The sequence below is a fragment of the Ptychodera flava genome, chromosome 19 (assembly GCF_041260155.1).
Source record: "Ptychodera flava strain L36383 chromosome 19, AS_Pfla_20210202, whole genome shotgun sequence".
Classification (NCBI taxonomy): Eukaryota; Metazoa; Hemichordata; class Enteropneusta; family Ptychoderidae; genus Ptychodera; species Ptychodera flava.
The window spans coordinates 7,967,727-7,984,819 of NC_091946.1; the positions used below are offsets into that span (position 1 = coordinate 7,967,727).

A 17,093-nucleotide genomic window follows, 5' to 3' on the forward strand; every position below is an offset into this window, starting at 1 on the left:
AAGGTCAAAGACGCAGACAGCAGAAATAAATAATAAGTGTCACTCCTCTTTCATTTGCATACTGCATACCCTGATGGTTTCTGAAAGTAAAATAGAACTATGCCTCATATTTCTAATAATAAATTGAATTCATTGCATACTGTATATCAATGTTAAAATAGATTATTTCCAATAACCATTCCTGTCATTTTACTATTCTGTCTGGTATGATCAGAATTAAGATTTTTTGAAATCAATGCATCAATATTTCTGTTTAACGTTTAATTAGCAATAACTGTTTGGTAATTATAAGGTTTTCAAATGATATCTATTTTTTATTGATTTGAGATTGCGCTGTTATCAGTTGAATTATCCGGTATCTGGGTTAATGATATTAGGTGTGGTGCCTATTTAAGTCAGTGTCTCAAAAGTCACTCCTTGTCTAATACTGAACACAGTTCAGACAAGAAATGTTGACATTTTAGAAATACAAAATTATTCAGCAGGCATAGGTGTATGTCAAGTTTCTACCCCCATCCCATCTCTTCACCATCCCTACTTTCTCAGTGGACTGCCCCTCTTCACAATAGAGGTCTACTAGAAAAAAATGTGACAAAGGGGGATCAAAGAGATGACCGTAAATGTCCTATCAAAAACACAGACTTGCCATGAAGGAGAATTATTACCTGCTTCACTATTGGCTAATTATCATCTCCTATTTTGCCCTAGCGTCATGTCCCAACAAAAAAAAAACGTGATAATTAGTACATGTTCCTTTTTTATTTTAACATATTGCATCCACAAAATGTTTGTCAGGTTGTCCAGTTCATGACAAAAGCTGGTCTACATCAACTGACATGTGAAAGAGAATATATCAGTGTTGTATTAATAAAGATGTGTATTTCATACTGAGAGCTGTCAGTTGAAAATAAAAATTGCAAATTTATGATCACCTGTCTGGAGTGTGAATTTAAAATAGTTTATTTTTGGACAGACTGTAGCTTGCTGTCATTTGAATAAATAGCGAAAAATAGACTTGTGAAGTACAAAGGTTCCAGCCGTGTTAGCTACTAACATGTTGTGCTAAATTTGGTCATTATTTGATCAGTCTCTGTTCAAGCCTGGCTCGTTAAATTTTAAGGCAACTGTCGATTTGTGTGTGTGATGTGCTGTATTCACTAGATGGTAGAGTTTTATGGTTTTGAATTCAAGCTGTAATCTACCCAGCAATGGTGCAGTCGCATTGGGTTTTTTTTGGGGGGTGGGGGTGGGGTGGAGGGGCTGGTTTGACTTATACTTCTCAGAATGGGAGTGATAAGGTCCAGAATGATTGGTTACATGTAATATGAGGTAAAAAGCATGCTGCCTCTAGTTTTGCAAATATTACGTGTCATTTGACTTCGTAAAGATCTGTTTGCTTACTCTATGGTGTATGAAATTTAATAGGTTGATAATGATATGGTATCTGTAGATGTTAAATCACACACTACACTGTTATTCTGCTTGCCATTACAGTGTGGCCCCGACTTCATGTATGTCTTCCTGTACAGTGCTATTTTCTGTTTCCTTTGGTATGAAAGATGGAATGTAGTCACTATTCCAACAAGGACAGGAATGCAGTCTGTATGCCGTGCAATTTTCCATACAACTTATTTTCTGTTCACTGTCAACAACCTGTAAATCATTAATCGTAGCTTTCATTTTTCACCTAGGGAGTATTTGTGATTATTAAAGGGACAGATAGGGTGGCTGATGACATTTTCAACACTGGTGTCACCTGACTTTTTTTTTTATTTTGATATTCTGATTAATCAGTCGGTGCATGCGGATGAAAGGAGGCAGTGGGCACACGGTCGGAATCTCAAAACCCGAGGATACTTTCATTGATTTTCCAATTCTGACTCTGCCCTTGAGTATTCACAGCTGTTTGTTTGTCCTAGAAATACCAGATGCGGGAGAGCGTACAGTGCTTCTCTAACAAGTGGGCTGCAGGGAAAGGAGTGTGACCATTACCTGTTAATGAATTGCTACATAGTATTGTATCGTACAGCAAGCAGTTAACGCTCTCTGTTGCTGTTCCATGTTTACAATCAACGTCAAGTAGGCAGAGTCCATGTTATTCCAACACGTGCCAAGAAGTGTTTTTTTATAGGGTTACACGACCCTGAGCGTGATGCACTCTTGTAAATTTTAATCTCATATTACTCTAGCAAGGGCTCGGCCATGTGCATGTGCTGTATGATGGTACCATAAGCCTATTTGTCTCATCTGTGTCCTCTGCTAGGACAGACTAGTATCCCTCTGCAGGATTTGGTTATGTCATCTTATTTCCACTTTGAAGGATTTACTGTGACCTGAAGTGTTTATGTAAACAGGACTCTCCAATCAGAGGAGCTGGACTAAGTACAAGGATTGTGTCCTCAGAACAGTTGTCAACACAGTGTGGAGTACAGATACACATCATATCAAACGTCAAGCTGTCTGAATAATCGGGATGCTGATTACCCTATACTTGCTTGCCGGCTGAATAATCTATTTTTGTCATTGTCTGTAAACACCAGGAAAATTCACTGGTAGGAGTGAAACCATTTAAGAAATTTTGTTGATGTGTTCGTTGCTTAGTTGCACTGGTAGTGACTCAGTGACAAGATCGCGTGTGACACCAGTTTAGCCCGGATTTTGTGACAAAATCTCCATGAACTAATATTGATTGCTGATGTGTAAGGGCTCTGCTGAAGGGAAATTGTGCTCTTATACTAGATACGGCTGAGTGCTTATTGCGTAACATATGGTGGCTGTTGGAATAGTGCATACATAAGGCCACGTGGATACCAGCGCCAATATTGCCCAAGTTGTAGTAACTGTTTTTAACTGAGTGTGAGTTGTGAATCACTGGATTTCGCATACATGTGTATTTAACGTGTGTTGGAAGTGTGAAATTCTCATCTACACGTCACCGGCAGACAGACAACTCATTGCAAATGAGGCGATCAACTGTTACCGCGAGCTGTGACAACCTGTCCTCAGCTACACGCAACCCCCGTCTCTGCATCCGCCGTTCTTTCTACCGCACGGCCAGAGAGCGTTACAACTTTGGCGGCAGCGTGGAATTAAGCAACCCCATATACAGTACAAGTGCATTAAATCACATAGCGGATGCTGATGAAACACACAGCGAAACTGCAGAGGTATTTTATCATGTCTTTCCTTTATTTGCAATCATTGATTCACATCACATGGGCAAATTCAAGTCATAGTGGCAAAGGTTATGCATTTTTCTGAACATAAATATTCCTCACTGTTGTTGTGTACTTTCCATCAGTGCCAGGGAGGGGGAAGGGGTGCGTTATCACTGTATCACCTATGAGGTATGCATTATCAGTCATGCAGACGACACCGTGTTAACTTATCAATCATAACCAAAACATAGGTACCAGCTCTAAAGGCAACCATTAAAAATACCAAGTAGGTTAACACCCTGGAGTGATCTGAACATTTCATTAATAAATTGAAAGATTATAGATTTGGATCACAAAAGCAAGTGTGCGCGCCATCCTTCTCAATTAACTCTCTCACCCCTGCACTGCTGTACACGGGTCCTTTGACTCATAAGGACTATAGGGTCAGTCCAAAGTACAGCTATCAAGGGGTTAAACAACTATAAATTAACACTGCACTGGCTGAGCTCTACAAAAATTTTGAATCTCAAACCCACAGCCGGTGTTATATTCCTCAACTTGGCTGACTCGGCTTGTGTGGGTCAGTTATGTGTATTTTGTTCTGTGGTATCTTGATTACAGACGGCGTCATCTGTTATATAGAATTTATGGCCTCCAGTCAGGGTGGCAGTCGTACCAGTCTTGCTAATCGATACAGCACATTGATGTTACGAGCATCAGGGCGACTGTAACTTTATACCAGCATCTTGTAATTTGGAGAAAATCGTTATTTTTCTTTGAAATTAGCCACCTCAATAGCATCAGGTGTGTACATAGAGCAAATGCGATTTTTAAATACTGACCTTATCACCCATGGACCATGGTGTACAGTCTAGCCAGTCTAATGAGAAATATTATAAAGGTAATCTGCCAGCGATGTTTCTGTAATAAGGACATCTAATATGTTACCAGTATGTTGGTTAGTTCAGTAATTTGTAGAGGCGTGCTCTTTGGCCACATTCTACCTTTCATGGGTCAGGAAGCAATTCTAATTGACCTCAGCAATGTCACTCGATATAAATTCTCCACAACTGTGGCCAGACAAAACTCAATATATGTTTGCTTTTCTCTGCAAACAAGCATGCACTGTGTCAAGACAAAGGGAGAAAGTTGCAGAAATTGTACATTTTACTGGATACAAATTGAAACACATAAATAGACTTTCAGAAAAACATTGATGGTTATTGAGCAATAGCGAAGTTTTATTTTTAATTTACCCCAACTGTTTATTCCAGCAAAGTAAAATAGGATGTTAAGTGTTATGTTTTGTTTGCTGTGCCCAAGAATTATCAAAGGTATCAACATGCACTTAAAGTTAATACCAATGTGCAACATACCATTCATATCAGCATTATAGGAGATCTGTACACTCAGATGAATTGTGTGATACTGGCAACATTATGCATATTTCTGTAGAGTTAATATTTTTAATGGATCACATAGTAATTTTATGAAAAGAATATATTTCAAAGCTGCAGGTACAGGTTATTTTGGAAAGAAAGTTGTTTAAATATTTTAAGCGGCAATAAATGGGTGTCCAGGCCCCTTTGGAGACGGCTTTATAAAGTGTTTGGTTTATGTGGGTGTTCAGTGCTTGTTGTAAGGTACAGGGTAGCTGTAACAGATGGCCTAATATATTCAAATACAAATGAGGTGAACTTTTGACACAGTGAGAAATGTTACAGAATATTTACTGTAAAGAAGATAAAATGAGAAATTATGAAATGTCTGTGCACTTCCTTTCTGGGTTAGCCATTGTGCATTGCAGATGTGTTTCATCGTAGCTCTTTCAAATCAAAACGTCATTTTAATATCGACATATTTCCTCTTTCATCAAATATCTCTCTGCTGTATATCAAACAATTGGTGCAGCAAAAGTAAAGACACATTGTGTGAAAACAAGAAATGTTTCATTTCGTCATTCACCACATAAGCTAGCCATGCCTTAGTGAAATGTTCAGTCTAAATCAGTGCTCCGGGATAACCTTGTTAAAGGTGTGCAAACTAAATTGTAGGTCCAACACAGCTCAATATCCATGCCATGTATGCCTATATCAGCGAACGTTTCCTATTTCTCAATGGTCTTTTGCAGATACAATAACTGCAAGCAGTGTCACCATATGTCAAGCAAAGAGGTTGAGTCTGGTTCAACAATAACAATGTGTTAAATTATCATCCAATCAGTATACCAGTATGGCCTTTATATATTTATTTATTTATTTATTTATTTATTTATGTACATATGTATTTAATATTTTATTTATTTATTTCAACTCACTGAACAGAAATACTTAATACAGCATAAAACTTGCAGTGATTGTCCGTCCTGTAGTTTGGTCATATCCTGTCATGTACAATGGTTTATCAGTCAGTATATTATGAGTACAGTGAACAAACTGAAACATTGCCTTGAATGATAATAATGTGAAATAGATGTCATCTATGGATGACCAGGATGTAAATAATTCACTGGTAACAAGTAGTAGATTGTCCATGAATATAGCTGTGTTCTTAGAATACAGCGGTTATCTCAGTGGTTGTGTAGGTGATCAGATATGTCATCAGAACACCTGAGATAATTCTACTTTCCATGTGTCAAAGGTCAGTTTATGGAAATTCTCAGTATTCTGACATGACTCATTGTTTGAGTAGTTTCCAAGGATTTGTCAACATTGCAGAGGATTTCATTTCTGTCAAGTCTGAGTCTCTGTTTGCTTGTCTGTAGCACAAAGCATGGCTGGGACTGGCTGTGGCTGTGGCTGAGTGATACGTATTGCATTCAAATGATACACACACTATATTATTACTATAGATAAAAGTCAGAAACTTTGTTTTTTAGGTGCAATTGCAGACATGGTTAGTGATACTCATATATCATTTCACTTTTCTGTGGAAGTCTTCTTTTTTGCATATTACAGTTTCAGAAGTATGCTGGTTGCAGCCAGAGACATGCTTCTCTGGAGAATGCCAAGCCATACTTTTCCACCGCATGCACATAGCAGGGATATCTTACATCCATGACCGAGTTCAAAGACTAGAAAACAATCTGCTATATGAAACTTTCCAAATATTTTAGGCCTGCAGGGTATGTGATGTGGGTGCATGTCGCTCACAATGGCACGTCTCAGATTGTGTGAATTCGGTAAGGAAAGAAAGACCTCATACATCTGTGAAAGTAATTGGTCTTAACCCAATCACAAGCATGGTTTGGCCCAAGACTATCGTTATCAATGGTGAAGGTGGAGCTGCTTACAGGAAATAGGGATGAACAGGTTGACCCTGTCACCACCAAATTTTGGTAACATCCTAATTATTTTAATGACAAAGTTGATGCTCTTCAGAGGGATATATCGTGAAAGCACTGATTAATATGGCTGAATTTTATATTCACACAAAAACTTATCATGAACTCTAATATTCATGAAATTTATATTGAAGTGAATCAGTTGAACTGCAGAGAGTTCAAAGCACTTAGATAAAACCCAGCTGATATAAAATTTGATGCATCCAGCACTGCTGTGAATTTTGAAATTGTACACTGCTTGTCTCTATCTAGGATCAATATAAAACTTGCTTGTAAAATGAAATGATAAGATTACCATCAGGAAAGCGGTTTCAAATAAACACACAATTAGAATCCTATCAGATTTCTATCTCAAATGTCCACTATAAACAGTTCAATATTTCTGTCACCCAGTCTTTCCTCAGTATGAGTTCAGCTGAACTTATCATGGGAGCTCCAATCTGCTTAGTGGCAATCTTGCCATATTTTTAATTATTTGTCAATGACAATCTAAAGCTAGAAAATGTGGTCAATTATTGAAGCAGAGAAAATATGAGATGTAATAAATTTACATTAAAGTGAATGCACTGATCCGTCTTGATGGTGTTTAGCAGAAAAAGTCAATTAAGAGCTAAACACATGATCTGTTCACATGTCCGAGTAGTAAAGTTATACTGTTTGACCTGCATTTCAGCTGATACTGAACGAAGGTGAAGGGTAAAAGGGTTGTGTATCCTTTAATCAGTAGTTGCATTGAACCCCCCCCCATACAACTCAGGTCAAAGGTTAAAAGTTTAACCGGCTTTGCAGTACTTTGTGTATGAACAACCTAAGTCCAAGGCGGGTCTATGGTCCAAGACGATTAAAAGTCAAAAATTGAATTCAAATGTCAACTGGTCTTCATAAGCCATGCTGTAAACTTTCAACATAAGTATAATTATTAATGTACCAGGGTAATGTAACAGAATGAGATGAATTTCATTGGTTTGACATTTCTGACATAACTTTAAGATGGCGTATTGGTAGAACTGTTTACATTGTTTGATGGTGAATTTCATCATCACTGAGGCTGAGGCAGGTCAGATGTCCCGTGTTTTGATAAATAAAAGTGATTCATAGGCTGAGAATCATGTGTACAATAACAGGTCCGCAAGGCTATTCATTTTAGAGTGCTTCTCTCCTGTTTGATGGAAGCGACATCTATTCCAGAGCAGAGATCATAGAGAACTTCCCTTCAGCTGCATAATTCAATGTGATGTAGGATTTATATCTTGTCATGAGTTCATTTTTCATGATATTTCCGTCATATTGAGAGGTATCTTAGACATTACATCACTGCTATATAAAGGCATTGTGAGTGAGCTTTTCAGAATTTTTATAACATTATAAAGGGTACAATAGTTTCTTTGTGTGCTTGGTAATTTGGTTTGATTGTTGCAATGATATTATCCTATTAGCCAAATTGCTTATAATATGATTAAGTCCACTGAGCTCATCTATTAAACTCTAATCACAGTCTTCATTATGACACTTAAGATAATTGCAGAGTTAATGCAAGTACCTTGGTAATATGGGTCACCCAGGGAACTTAGGCCTTTAAGCAGCATTAGCACGGTGCGTTAAAATATAGGTCAGTTAGGGAACTCAGCCTTGCCCGACAATGTGAGACAGGGTACTCCCCCTTGCTCTAAAACAACATATGTGGCTCATTCAGGGAACTAAACCTAGCTCTAAAATGCTATTACAGTGTGATTCAGTGGGGTAACTAAACCTTACTCTTAAATAGATTAGTGCCATTACAATGTTAGTCAGTCAGGAACTAGAGCTCACTCTTCAGGACAATATTAGCACCATTGCAGTGTGGATCAGTCAGGGAAGTTAACCTTGTCATGTGTGGCGGCAGAAACACAATTATTTCTTGCATTGTGTAGCATTGTGGTTGGATCTACCGCTATGTGTGTATGGCTTTAGCCTTTGAAAGCAAGTACATCAATTGAAATTCTGATATGTGTTCAAATCCTGTTCTAGTGAGAGATATATCTTTTAATAGACACTCGTAGCTAAGCTTTGAAAACTGTTGAGATAATACTTGTGGTCATGAAACCCTTGCTAGGTTGTTCACCTGCAGACAATTTCCAGTAAAAGTCCCTCTAATTTATTCCATTTTGTGGTGTGTTTATTATGAAATCCATGTGAAATCACTCAATGAGTCAGACAATTTGCATGTCTGATTGGAAATATGATGTGAATGGACATGTTGTGAAAATTGAAATGCATCGAGGGAGAAAATGGAGCTTGCATTGGACAAAAATTGATCATGCAAGGCTCAAGCCCAAATTTGCCAGGCACTATTTTAAAATAACAGTAAGCATGAATGTTGTATGTAATGTACACCTTGTTTTATTTGTATTGAAAGGTACAGCTGCCTGCAAAAACATAGCCTGTATAATATCATAAATGTAAGTGTTGTACATCAAATTGTATCAATAAGCGATACTGGTATCACCTAATAATTGCTCATTTATATATGCATATCTGATCTCAAGGATCTTTGGCAGCAGAATTGATGGTCTAAAGGGAATAAGCTCATGAACAGCTTGCCTCTGATAAAATAGTGGGCTGGTAAATACATTCCAATGCAAATTGCTCAAATATTCCTTTTGAATAAAGGTTACTGGTCACATGACTTTTACTTCCATAATTATGACTATTAAAGGATTCCAGAATATGAAATGAAAAATTGAAATGTTGTAACAGGGATTGTACTCTAACTGTTGTATAACACTTTATGAAGTGGGGTATAGATGCTGCAATTATACTCAGAGAGCCTCGGTTTTATAACCAGGAGTCAGAAATGTACATTTATATGCAAATTCAAATGATGGCCTCTCTATATATATATCTTTTGAAGCAAAGTGTATATCATATGTATACATCAATGAGAAGCACAATAATCAGTGTATTTCAGCAGAGTGCAAAATGCAGATAGGTTGCTTGTTACGCACTGTCAACTGAAATCCAGAAAATAAGGCTTCAAGTACATGTATATGATTCAAAAGCATGTAGATTCCAGCATACTTGTAACCATACAACTCAAATAAAGGGGGCGATTTGTCTAGAGGGCATATTCACCCAGTTTGAGTTCAGACAGAACTCTACTGCCTAAACTTACGTGTAAAATGCCAGCATTAGGCAGTGCCATCGGAACTATGGGAAAACCAAACATGAAGGGAAAGTCATTGTAATAATCTAAATGTGAAGTAGAGTTTTGATCTGATTGGAAATGTATGTGATATATGTTGTATATACTTTATATAGGGAGCTAGCAATGATGTCAGTTAGAGTACTTCAGAAAGAATGCTATCAATGTAGAGATGACATGAAACCTATACATGTATGTAGCCACCATGTGTATTGTTCAACGCAGCAGACACATCATGTCATGGATAAGGTTTCACCAATTCCGACTCTTGTCTGTGTATGAAATTCAAAGGTCACAGGTTACAATCAAATGTCAGAGGTTAAAGGGTTAAAATAAGGGACAGAGGTTAACTAATGACGCTATTACTAAACGTTCAGATGTCATCTTCAGGAAATTAAATCATCATTATATGAAATTAGATACGTTCAGAGTCACTCAGTGCCTGGCTAAGCCATTAGAGCTAATATGTATAAGCTGAAGCAATGAATATTATATTAGTTTTCCCTTTAAGGAGGAATTTTCTAAAATGGCACATGATCTAACACTCAAACATTGCAGACAGAAATGTACATGATGTATTTTTTCCATTCAGGGCATTGTGTGTAACTGAATTATTATGAATGATGGAAGCAATTCACCTTTGATGGAAATCAAAATCGTGGCAATATTGGTTTTTCTGTTTCAGTAAAGATGTAACAATTCCACAGACAACTTCTGAAATTTTTCTTTGATCTCACGTGAAAACTTGTTTCGCATGATTGGGTTTCAAATTATTTTGAAGAAAACAGCTTGAAATGAAAAAAATTGATGTCCATAAAATGCAGAACTGACTTACAGAAATGGTGATTAACTCCCAAACAAAGAAAGGTTTCAATTATAATTCATTTATTTTCATTCCAATATGTGTAAGTTGATGTATGTTAACGTAGATCATATTTTTTCTAATCTTGGAATTCCCTTTGAGACACATAAGCTTTTTATCAAGGAAAGCAAATGGCCCTTAGGCTGTGAACAGATGTTCATCCCAAACAAAATAATCTTTCATGGATTCCAAATTACATGTTGTATTTTCAATTTCCCTTACCTAGGATTTATCTTATGTGAGGTTTTTGTGTGATAAGTTGATAAGTTCATTTTACTTACCTGCATGCAATCACTGATTTTCTGCATTGTTGCGATAAAAGGATCAAATGTTGCTTTCCATGAAACTGATAATTTTGAACAGCGCCCTCTATGGATGTGTTCAAGGATATCTGCTGAGGTTACCAGTGCTAAATTGTAAATTGTCTTGTCGTCAAGGAATCGTTAGTTTAGAAGAGTGCCAGCATCCAGTATTTGTGTGATTTCATTGGTCTTTCAGCGTCACCCTGTTTTCAGTAAAGTCATGAGAGAGAAAGACAGACAAAGAGACAGACAGACAGACATATACACAAAGACAAACAGAAGAGAGCGATTGTAATCCTGTTAATGTTTGGGGATATGGAGAAGCTTCCACATAAACATGTAAACAAGAGGGAAAGTACAGGTAGAATACATCACCTGAGGGCAGTATGCAGGTAGCAGCTGTTCAACTGGTCTTTCTATTTGCTTGATGACTCCCAAGAGAAACTCCCACTATATAATGTCTGTAAGATCGGTTCTGAAAAGTACATGAATGAATATCCCACACTCTCTTTATTGTAACAAGTGTTGTTTTCTGCTTAGAGCAGGACAATTTATCAGTTCAAAATAATTTGGAAAGAGGAGCTACACAGAAATTATTACTGTTTTGAGAAACCAAGGAGGACCCTTGGAGACCTTTGCAAATCGTATCCCAAGACAGGGGAATGTAATCTTCATGATACACCCGGCAGGAAAGAATTTGAAAAGTGAAGCAGGAGAGAATCAAGTGTGCCAAATGTGTTATCAGGACAATGAAACTGAAACATGGGTTGTGTGTTGTGGCTGCCGTGACCGTCATCATGCCATATGTGTTGATGGCGGCGATACAGAGGAAGACTACATTTGTGTACGGTGTCCAGAATTTTGACTGATATCAAGTCCTACATTATCTACATGTAGCCTCTAAATTCCCCTGTTAGCGCCCTCTATGCTCTTGTTGAAGATTCCCATTACAGTTCCAATGTCGCTTATTCAATATAATTTATCTCTGAGGAATCTTTTCTTTCCAAGATATGGAACTTTTGTAGAACGATGACTGGAATTGTAGGATTTATTTTTTTACAGATCATTGGTCATACCCTTAATGAATGTTGTATGTAGACTACTTGTCTATGAAAGAAAGAGGATGCCTAGGGAGGGAGACAAGAAGTGTAGTGGGAAGTGCTTACAAACAAGAGAGAAAGTAGTATTTATCACTTGAGGGCAGTGTTCGGGTAGCAGCTGTTCAGCTGGTTTTCCCCCAGAATTGCTCGATGTGTCCCCAGAGGAACTCCCACAATGCAACATTTATGTGACCCTTTTCCTCAAACTACATGAACATGAGTATGTAATTCAATCTATTCCCACACTCTATTAATTCTAACAAGTTCTGATTTCTGTTCAGGCAGACAATTTATTTTTTGACAGTAAGCTGCAAGAGAAAGACACAGAAGTACTAAAATTACTTGAAATGTCTACCAGCTTGACGAGTGTAGATTGTGTTACTGTTACATTAATATGATTGTTTAAGGTTATTTTCAGGATTATATTTTAGCGTCAGTTTTCTGAAATGTCATTTCCTGTGTAAGTTTATTTGTCATCGAAAGGATATTAAATGCTGGAGTTTACACAAGTGTAATTTTTGTAATGGAGCCGCAACATTGGACTCCCTAATACGATGTAGTACTGTTAGTTAGTGGAAATAGAATGGTGCATACTGAGCTGCAATTGTTGATGGAAGAAACAATATTTTTCTCTATGGTTCAGTTTTCTTGAAACATATGCAGACTTGGGTTTTTGTTGTTATTTTCAATATCTCCATGTTTGCCAAAATTTGAAGTAGCTAAGGTCATCCGCCTCTGGAGAGGGGAATTTGCGAAAAATAGTGAAAATTTGACAGACGTGTTGTCATAGGTGACAAATGGGATATGTTAGAATTATATGTTTGTTGCACAAAGGTATGATTCATAAGGACTGATTGAATCACAGGAGATGTAATATTGTCTAGCTGTTCAGTAATATATAATCCAAAAATCCAGAAGACAGTGTACTGGTTGCTATGCATGTTGTTTCCTTGTAGATGTTTTATAGATTGTCCTTATGCTGATTAGTTTTCAAACAATCGTTGCAATGTTTTAATCACTCACCTTTTTTGAAGGTGAAAAGTTTGTTTTTACGATCATTTCAAAGTCCGCCGCAAAATGTATTTTGTCTGTTTGAAAAAACTCAACTCACTCAGTGTAAGCTTTTACGTCTATTCATTGGAATGTTTAAATCACAAAGTATAATATATATGGTTTTGCAATCTGTCTTCAAATATTTGTCTTTTCTGTTTGACAATATAATAATTTATGTGCTATATAATAGCACATATTTTCCAATAACATCTAAATGTGTCACCTCTGTTTTTCCATCGACAAGTATAATAAAAGTGGAAAGAACCAATGACCGTACAGAAAGTTCATGAAATTTGTCTGCAAATATTACATTATCTGTCATTCATAACTCTCTTTTCATATGTAAAATGATACAGTGGCACCTGGGCAAGTTTTCTGATAGAAAATTTCAACCATACCAACATCAATTTGTGGTTTAATGGCAAGACAAAGAAATATACAAACTGCTAGGAAAGCCTTAGAATGTTGCTCTACAAAAATACTGTTTGTCTTGAAGCTCCTGCAATTACAACAGCTGTTCTCTGATGTGGAATTTCTTTATTAGCTGCCTTTGTGTCTATCATGTGCTTGCATTCCCATTTTGTCTGGAAGTGGGTTTGTAATGAAATCAGACATGGTTTCAGGTGTAATTATAACTTGAAAAGACCAATTATCTGTACGGGTATTGTGTGTGGGTTTCCCTGACAGCCATTCAGCTGAGCTGTAACTCAACAGTACAGGAAGAACGCATCCCTTTACGCCAGCTATTAAAGTGAACTTTTCATTGAATTATATTTCTAACGCTCTGTCAAATTCATGCGAAAGCAAAGGAACGACTGGTGATTAATATTTATAAATGTTAAACGTTGCATGGCATAGCATTAGGCCAAGCACGTCACGATTAAGTTGTACTGTTCTGCAGTTCTCTCGAGTCGGTCACAGAGCTCTGCCCACGTCAGTCATTCACGTAGCACACATGTGCTTTTCTTGTTCCACTCCAGCGTTTATGCAAGGATAATACCTGGCTATCTACCACACGTATTTCGTTAAATGTTGTGGATTTTTTTATGTCGTCGGAAATTTTTTTTCTCTGGGCTGGTCAATGCAAACATCAATTACAAGCCAGTGTGTGAAGTGGTGCGGGGCAAATACCGTCTAATGTAGTTTGGAGAGGAAGATTTGCAGTGATTGATGTGTTTGCTGGCTTGGCTTTCTTCCCCTGGATCTGGCAGATATCTATGTACAGTGTGCTCGCACACACATTAGAATATATCCTTCTTCACTGACTGATATCGACAGAGTCTGCATTTTACGCCATTCCGTCGCATCTGGGGAAAAGAAAAACATCGACATGAAAACCAAGGAGAAAAGAAGTGCTTGCATGTGCTGGGTTAGCCACAACAAGGTAAAAATCCAATTCAATTTTGGGTTTTGTTTTCAGGCATAGAGTTTCTTCTATCATTGACTGGATTTGATCATTATTGTCACTAGATCTGTCGTCTGAGTGAAAAAAAGACTGACACAGCAATCACCACGGACGTTGCAGCAAAATGGATCAGTTGCCTCAACACTACGGTGACTTTGCTCATTTAATTTTATCACCAGCAGCGATTACCCGGCTGTCAAGCCTGTGTTATAATGCATTCAACATGGAAAGTGCATGTTTCCTTGAAAAAGAAAAATCACTGAATTGATTCATTTACGTCACAGTCAAAGCAGAGACTATTTGCAAATTCTGGTGAACACAGACCATTCCCTGTGCAGTTTATAAGGTGATTCATTATCCCTTTGTATGGTTCTTTTTCTCATGTCCTACCATTATTTACAGTGTTTAAAATCAGACATGCCATTCGCTCTTCATGACAAAATGATTGTACTACATTGAAGTACATCAGCCTCTTTAACCTTTTTATTCTCAACATAGCCAAGTGTTATCTGTCAATTTTCAACCATTTCGTTGAATTTATGGTGTGAAATGAAATATTTTAAAGATTCTCAAGGCATATGACTTTTTTGGGTTTTGAAGTATTCCTCCAGTGTAAATATTTGAACCCTACCTAATTTAGTTTCTCACCTTCCTTCAGGCAGTAATTAAGGTAATGAGGAAAAGCTACCATCAGAAAAACTGTCATGGTACCAGTGTTTCTTTGAAGCAAATCATAAAAATGCAGCTTGTCTTCGTAGACCAAAGAAGACACACTATGTAAAAAGAAATAATTCAGAAAAATTTATTTGAACCGTTACTTTTGTTTTCTTCTCTTTTCTAAATCATCACTGTGAAATTCCAGCACTGGATTAGGAATGGAAGTGATATTTTGATCAGTGAACTGTGAGCAGATAACAAAAGAATGCACACCCTGTCCTTGTGAGTGGTTCAGTCACTGATATACTCACTGTCTTCACCAATTCTCCCCCACCCCCAATCCTAATATAAATAAGTTTCCCATATTGTACGTTCATTTGCCAAGATAGTCTCTCTTCAACACAAGAAAAATAACTTCATAAGATGCAATTAGTAGTTTATAAAGGCCTTTTGATGTTTTTGTATCCATGACTTAACTTTCTGGTTTGCTTCTTTTAAATTGGTTTGTTGTAGCAACATGGAGCATACATGTGAATCGTCTCACTCATTCACATACTCATACACTCTCACATAAGACATGAACTTATACAGACTCACACACGTACACTGAAGCACATCTTTTTACCAATTATTTTAAAATTAAATAGAAAATAAGCTCAAAATTGAGGCAAAAAATACAAATATGTTTTTGAAATTTGTGAGAGAAGGCAGTGTCTTGGTGTTGGTATGTAAAGGCAATTTTGCAAGTCACTAGAGCGTGTAGTACAGACAGTTGCCATAGCAGCAGTTGGATGAAGCTTGAAAATGGCTATAGTTTTCGCGTTTTTCAGCAGAGCTGTGGGTAAAATGGCCCATGGTTGGCCACCCACTGGAAACAAATTGAAGCTGGTGTGATTTCAGAAACACATGGTGACAAGATGCTGTAATTTGAGAAAAGTGCATTTTCAGGAAATACATCGTGAATACTCTTGCTTTCAAGAGGCATGTAATGGAAATATCAAGATCCCCATTAGCCAACTGTGCCCACAGCATCCAGAGACAATTTACTTTCTCATATTATTTGGCTAAGGAGAAGAATTTCTTAAAAAGAATATTACATGTAACATCGTTTCATATTACATCTTTGTGCTATTGGCTTGGTTTGAATAAATGCTAAAATTTAAATCTGAGTTTGATCAGGCTCAGCAGGGTCTAAATCTGTTTCCTAGTTTCAGAGAGCCTCTGTGTCCATCATGTGATTTGTGCTTTTAACTTAGCCATTCTAGGAAGTCAGTGAAGTGGAAGATGTGCTCCTTTATCAGAAAGTGTTAACTCAGATACATATTCGCCACCTTTTATGACACGCCGACTAGCTTATCTAGTTAGCAGAAACGACAGCGGAGTACAAATACAACATGGTTGCGCACTGTTTCTAGGAGCTGTGATTCAGTAAGGACAGAACACAAAAAAGATGTAAAAAATTTAATATCACTTAGAAAGAACTTTAGGAAGGAACTAGTTCTGACAAATTTACAAGGTAAAAAGCTGACTGAGGTAAATTGAGGTCAGTCTCCATGGTAACCAGACAAATTTGGATCTCCGAGTACAAATTTATTGAAACTGCTGTAAATGCATTTCCATTTCAAATTGTAGAAGATTTACAACAGATGACTTGCAGGGAGACATTACCAAATGACACAAATAGAGATGCTAATGTCAAAATTTGAGGGATGAAAGAAATATGGCTATTTTATGGTGGTTGGGGAAAGTGAAACATCAGTCGCATTTGCCGAGGTTTTATTTTCACCTATCTCACACAACTTCCCCTTTAAATTATGAAAATAAAACAGTCTATGGTAGATGATGTACCTTTTGCAAAATTATACTGCTTCCTTTTTAAGGCTTTTAAGACAAGAAATAATATTTGTAAAGAAGACAGATAAAAGTCAACCAAGATTTAAATATCATATTATTTCTTTCGATTCAGTTGAGCATCAATGAGGGAATGGTAAAAAATCCATCTATCAGTCTTTTAGGAACTCTGGAAAAGCAG

General features: G+C 37.1%; 1 protein-coding gene across 7 annotated transcripts in view; it reads left to right on the top strand.

Annotated features, from left to right (window-relative positions):
* Positions 1–17,093, top strand: part of LOC139118496 (disks large homolog 1-like) — a 176,638-nt gene that overhangs the window by 52,661 nt on the left and 106,884 nt on the right. The window contains exon 1 of one of the 7 annotated variants that reach the window (XM_070681794.1): positions 1,778–3,167. The exons of 5 other annotated variants lie outside the window; for them this stretch is intronic. In XM_070681794.1, the coding sequence (XP_070537895.1) occupies positions 2,961–3,167 (207 nt within the window). In that variant the 5' untranslated portion in view covers positions 1,778–2,960. Of the gene's footprint in view, positions 1–1,777; positions 3,168–17,093 lie in introns of those variants that run through there. One more of the 7 variants, XM_070681793.1, reaches the window with a different exon arrangement.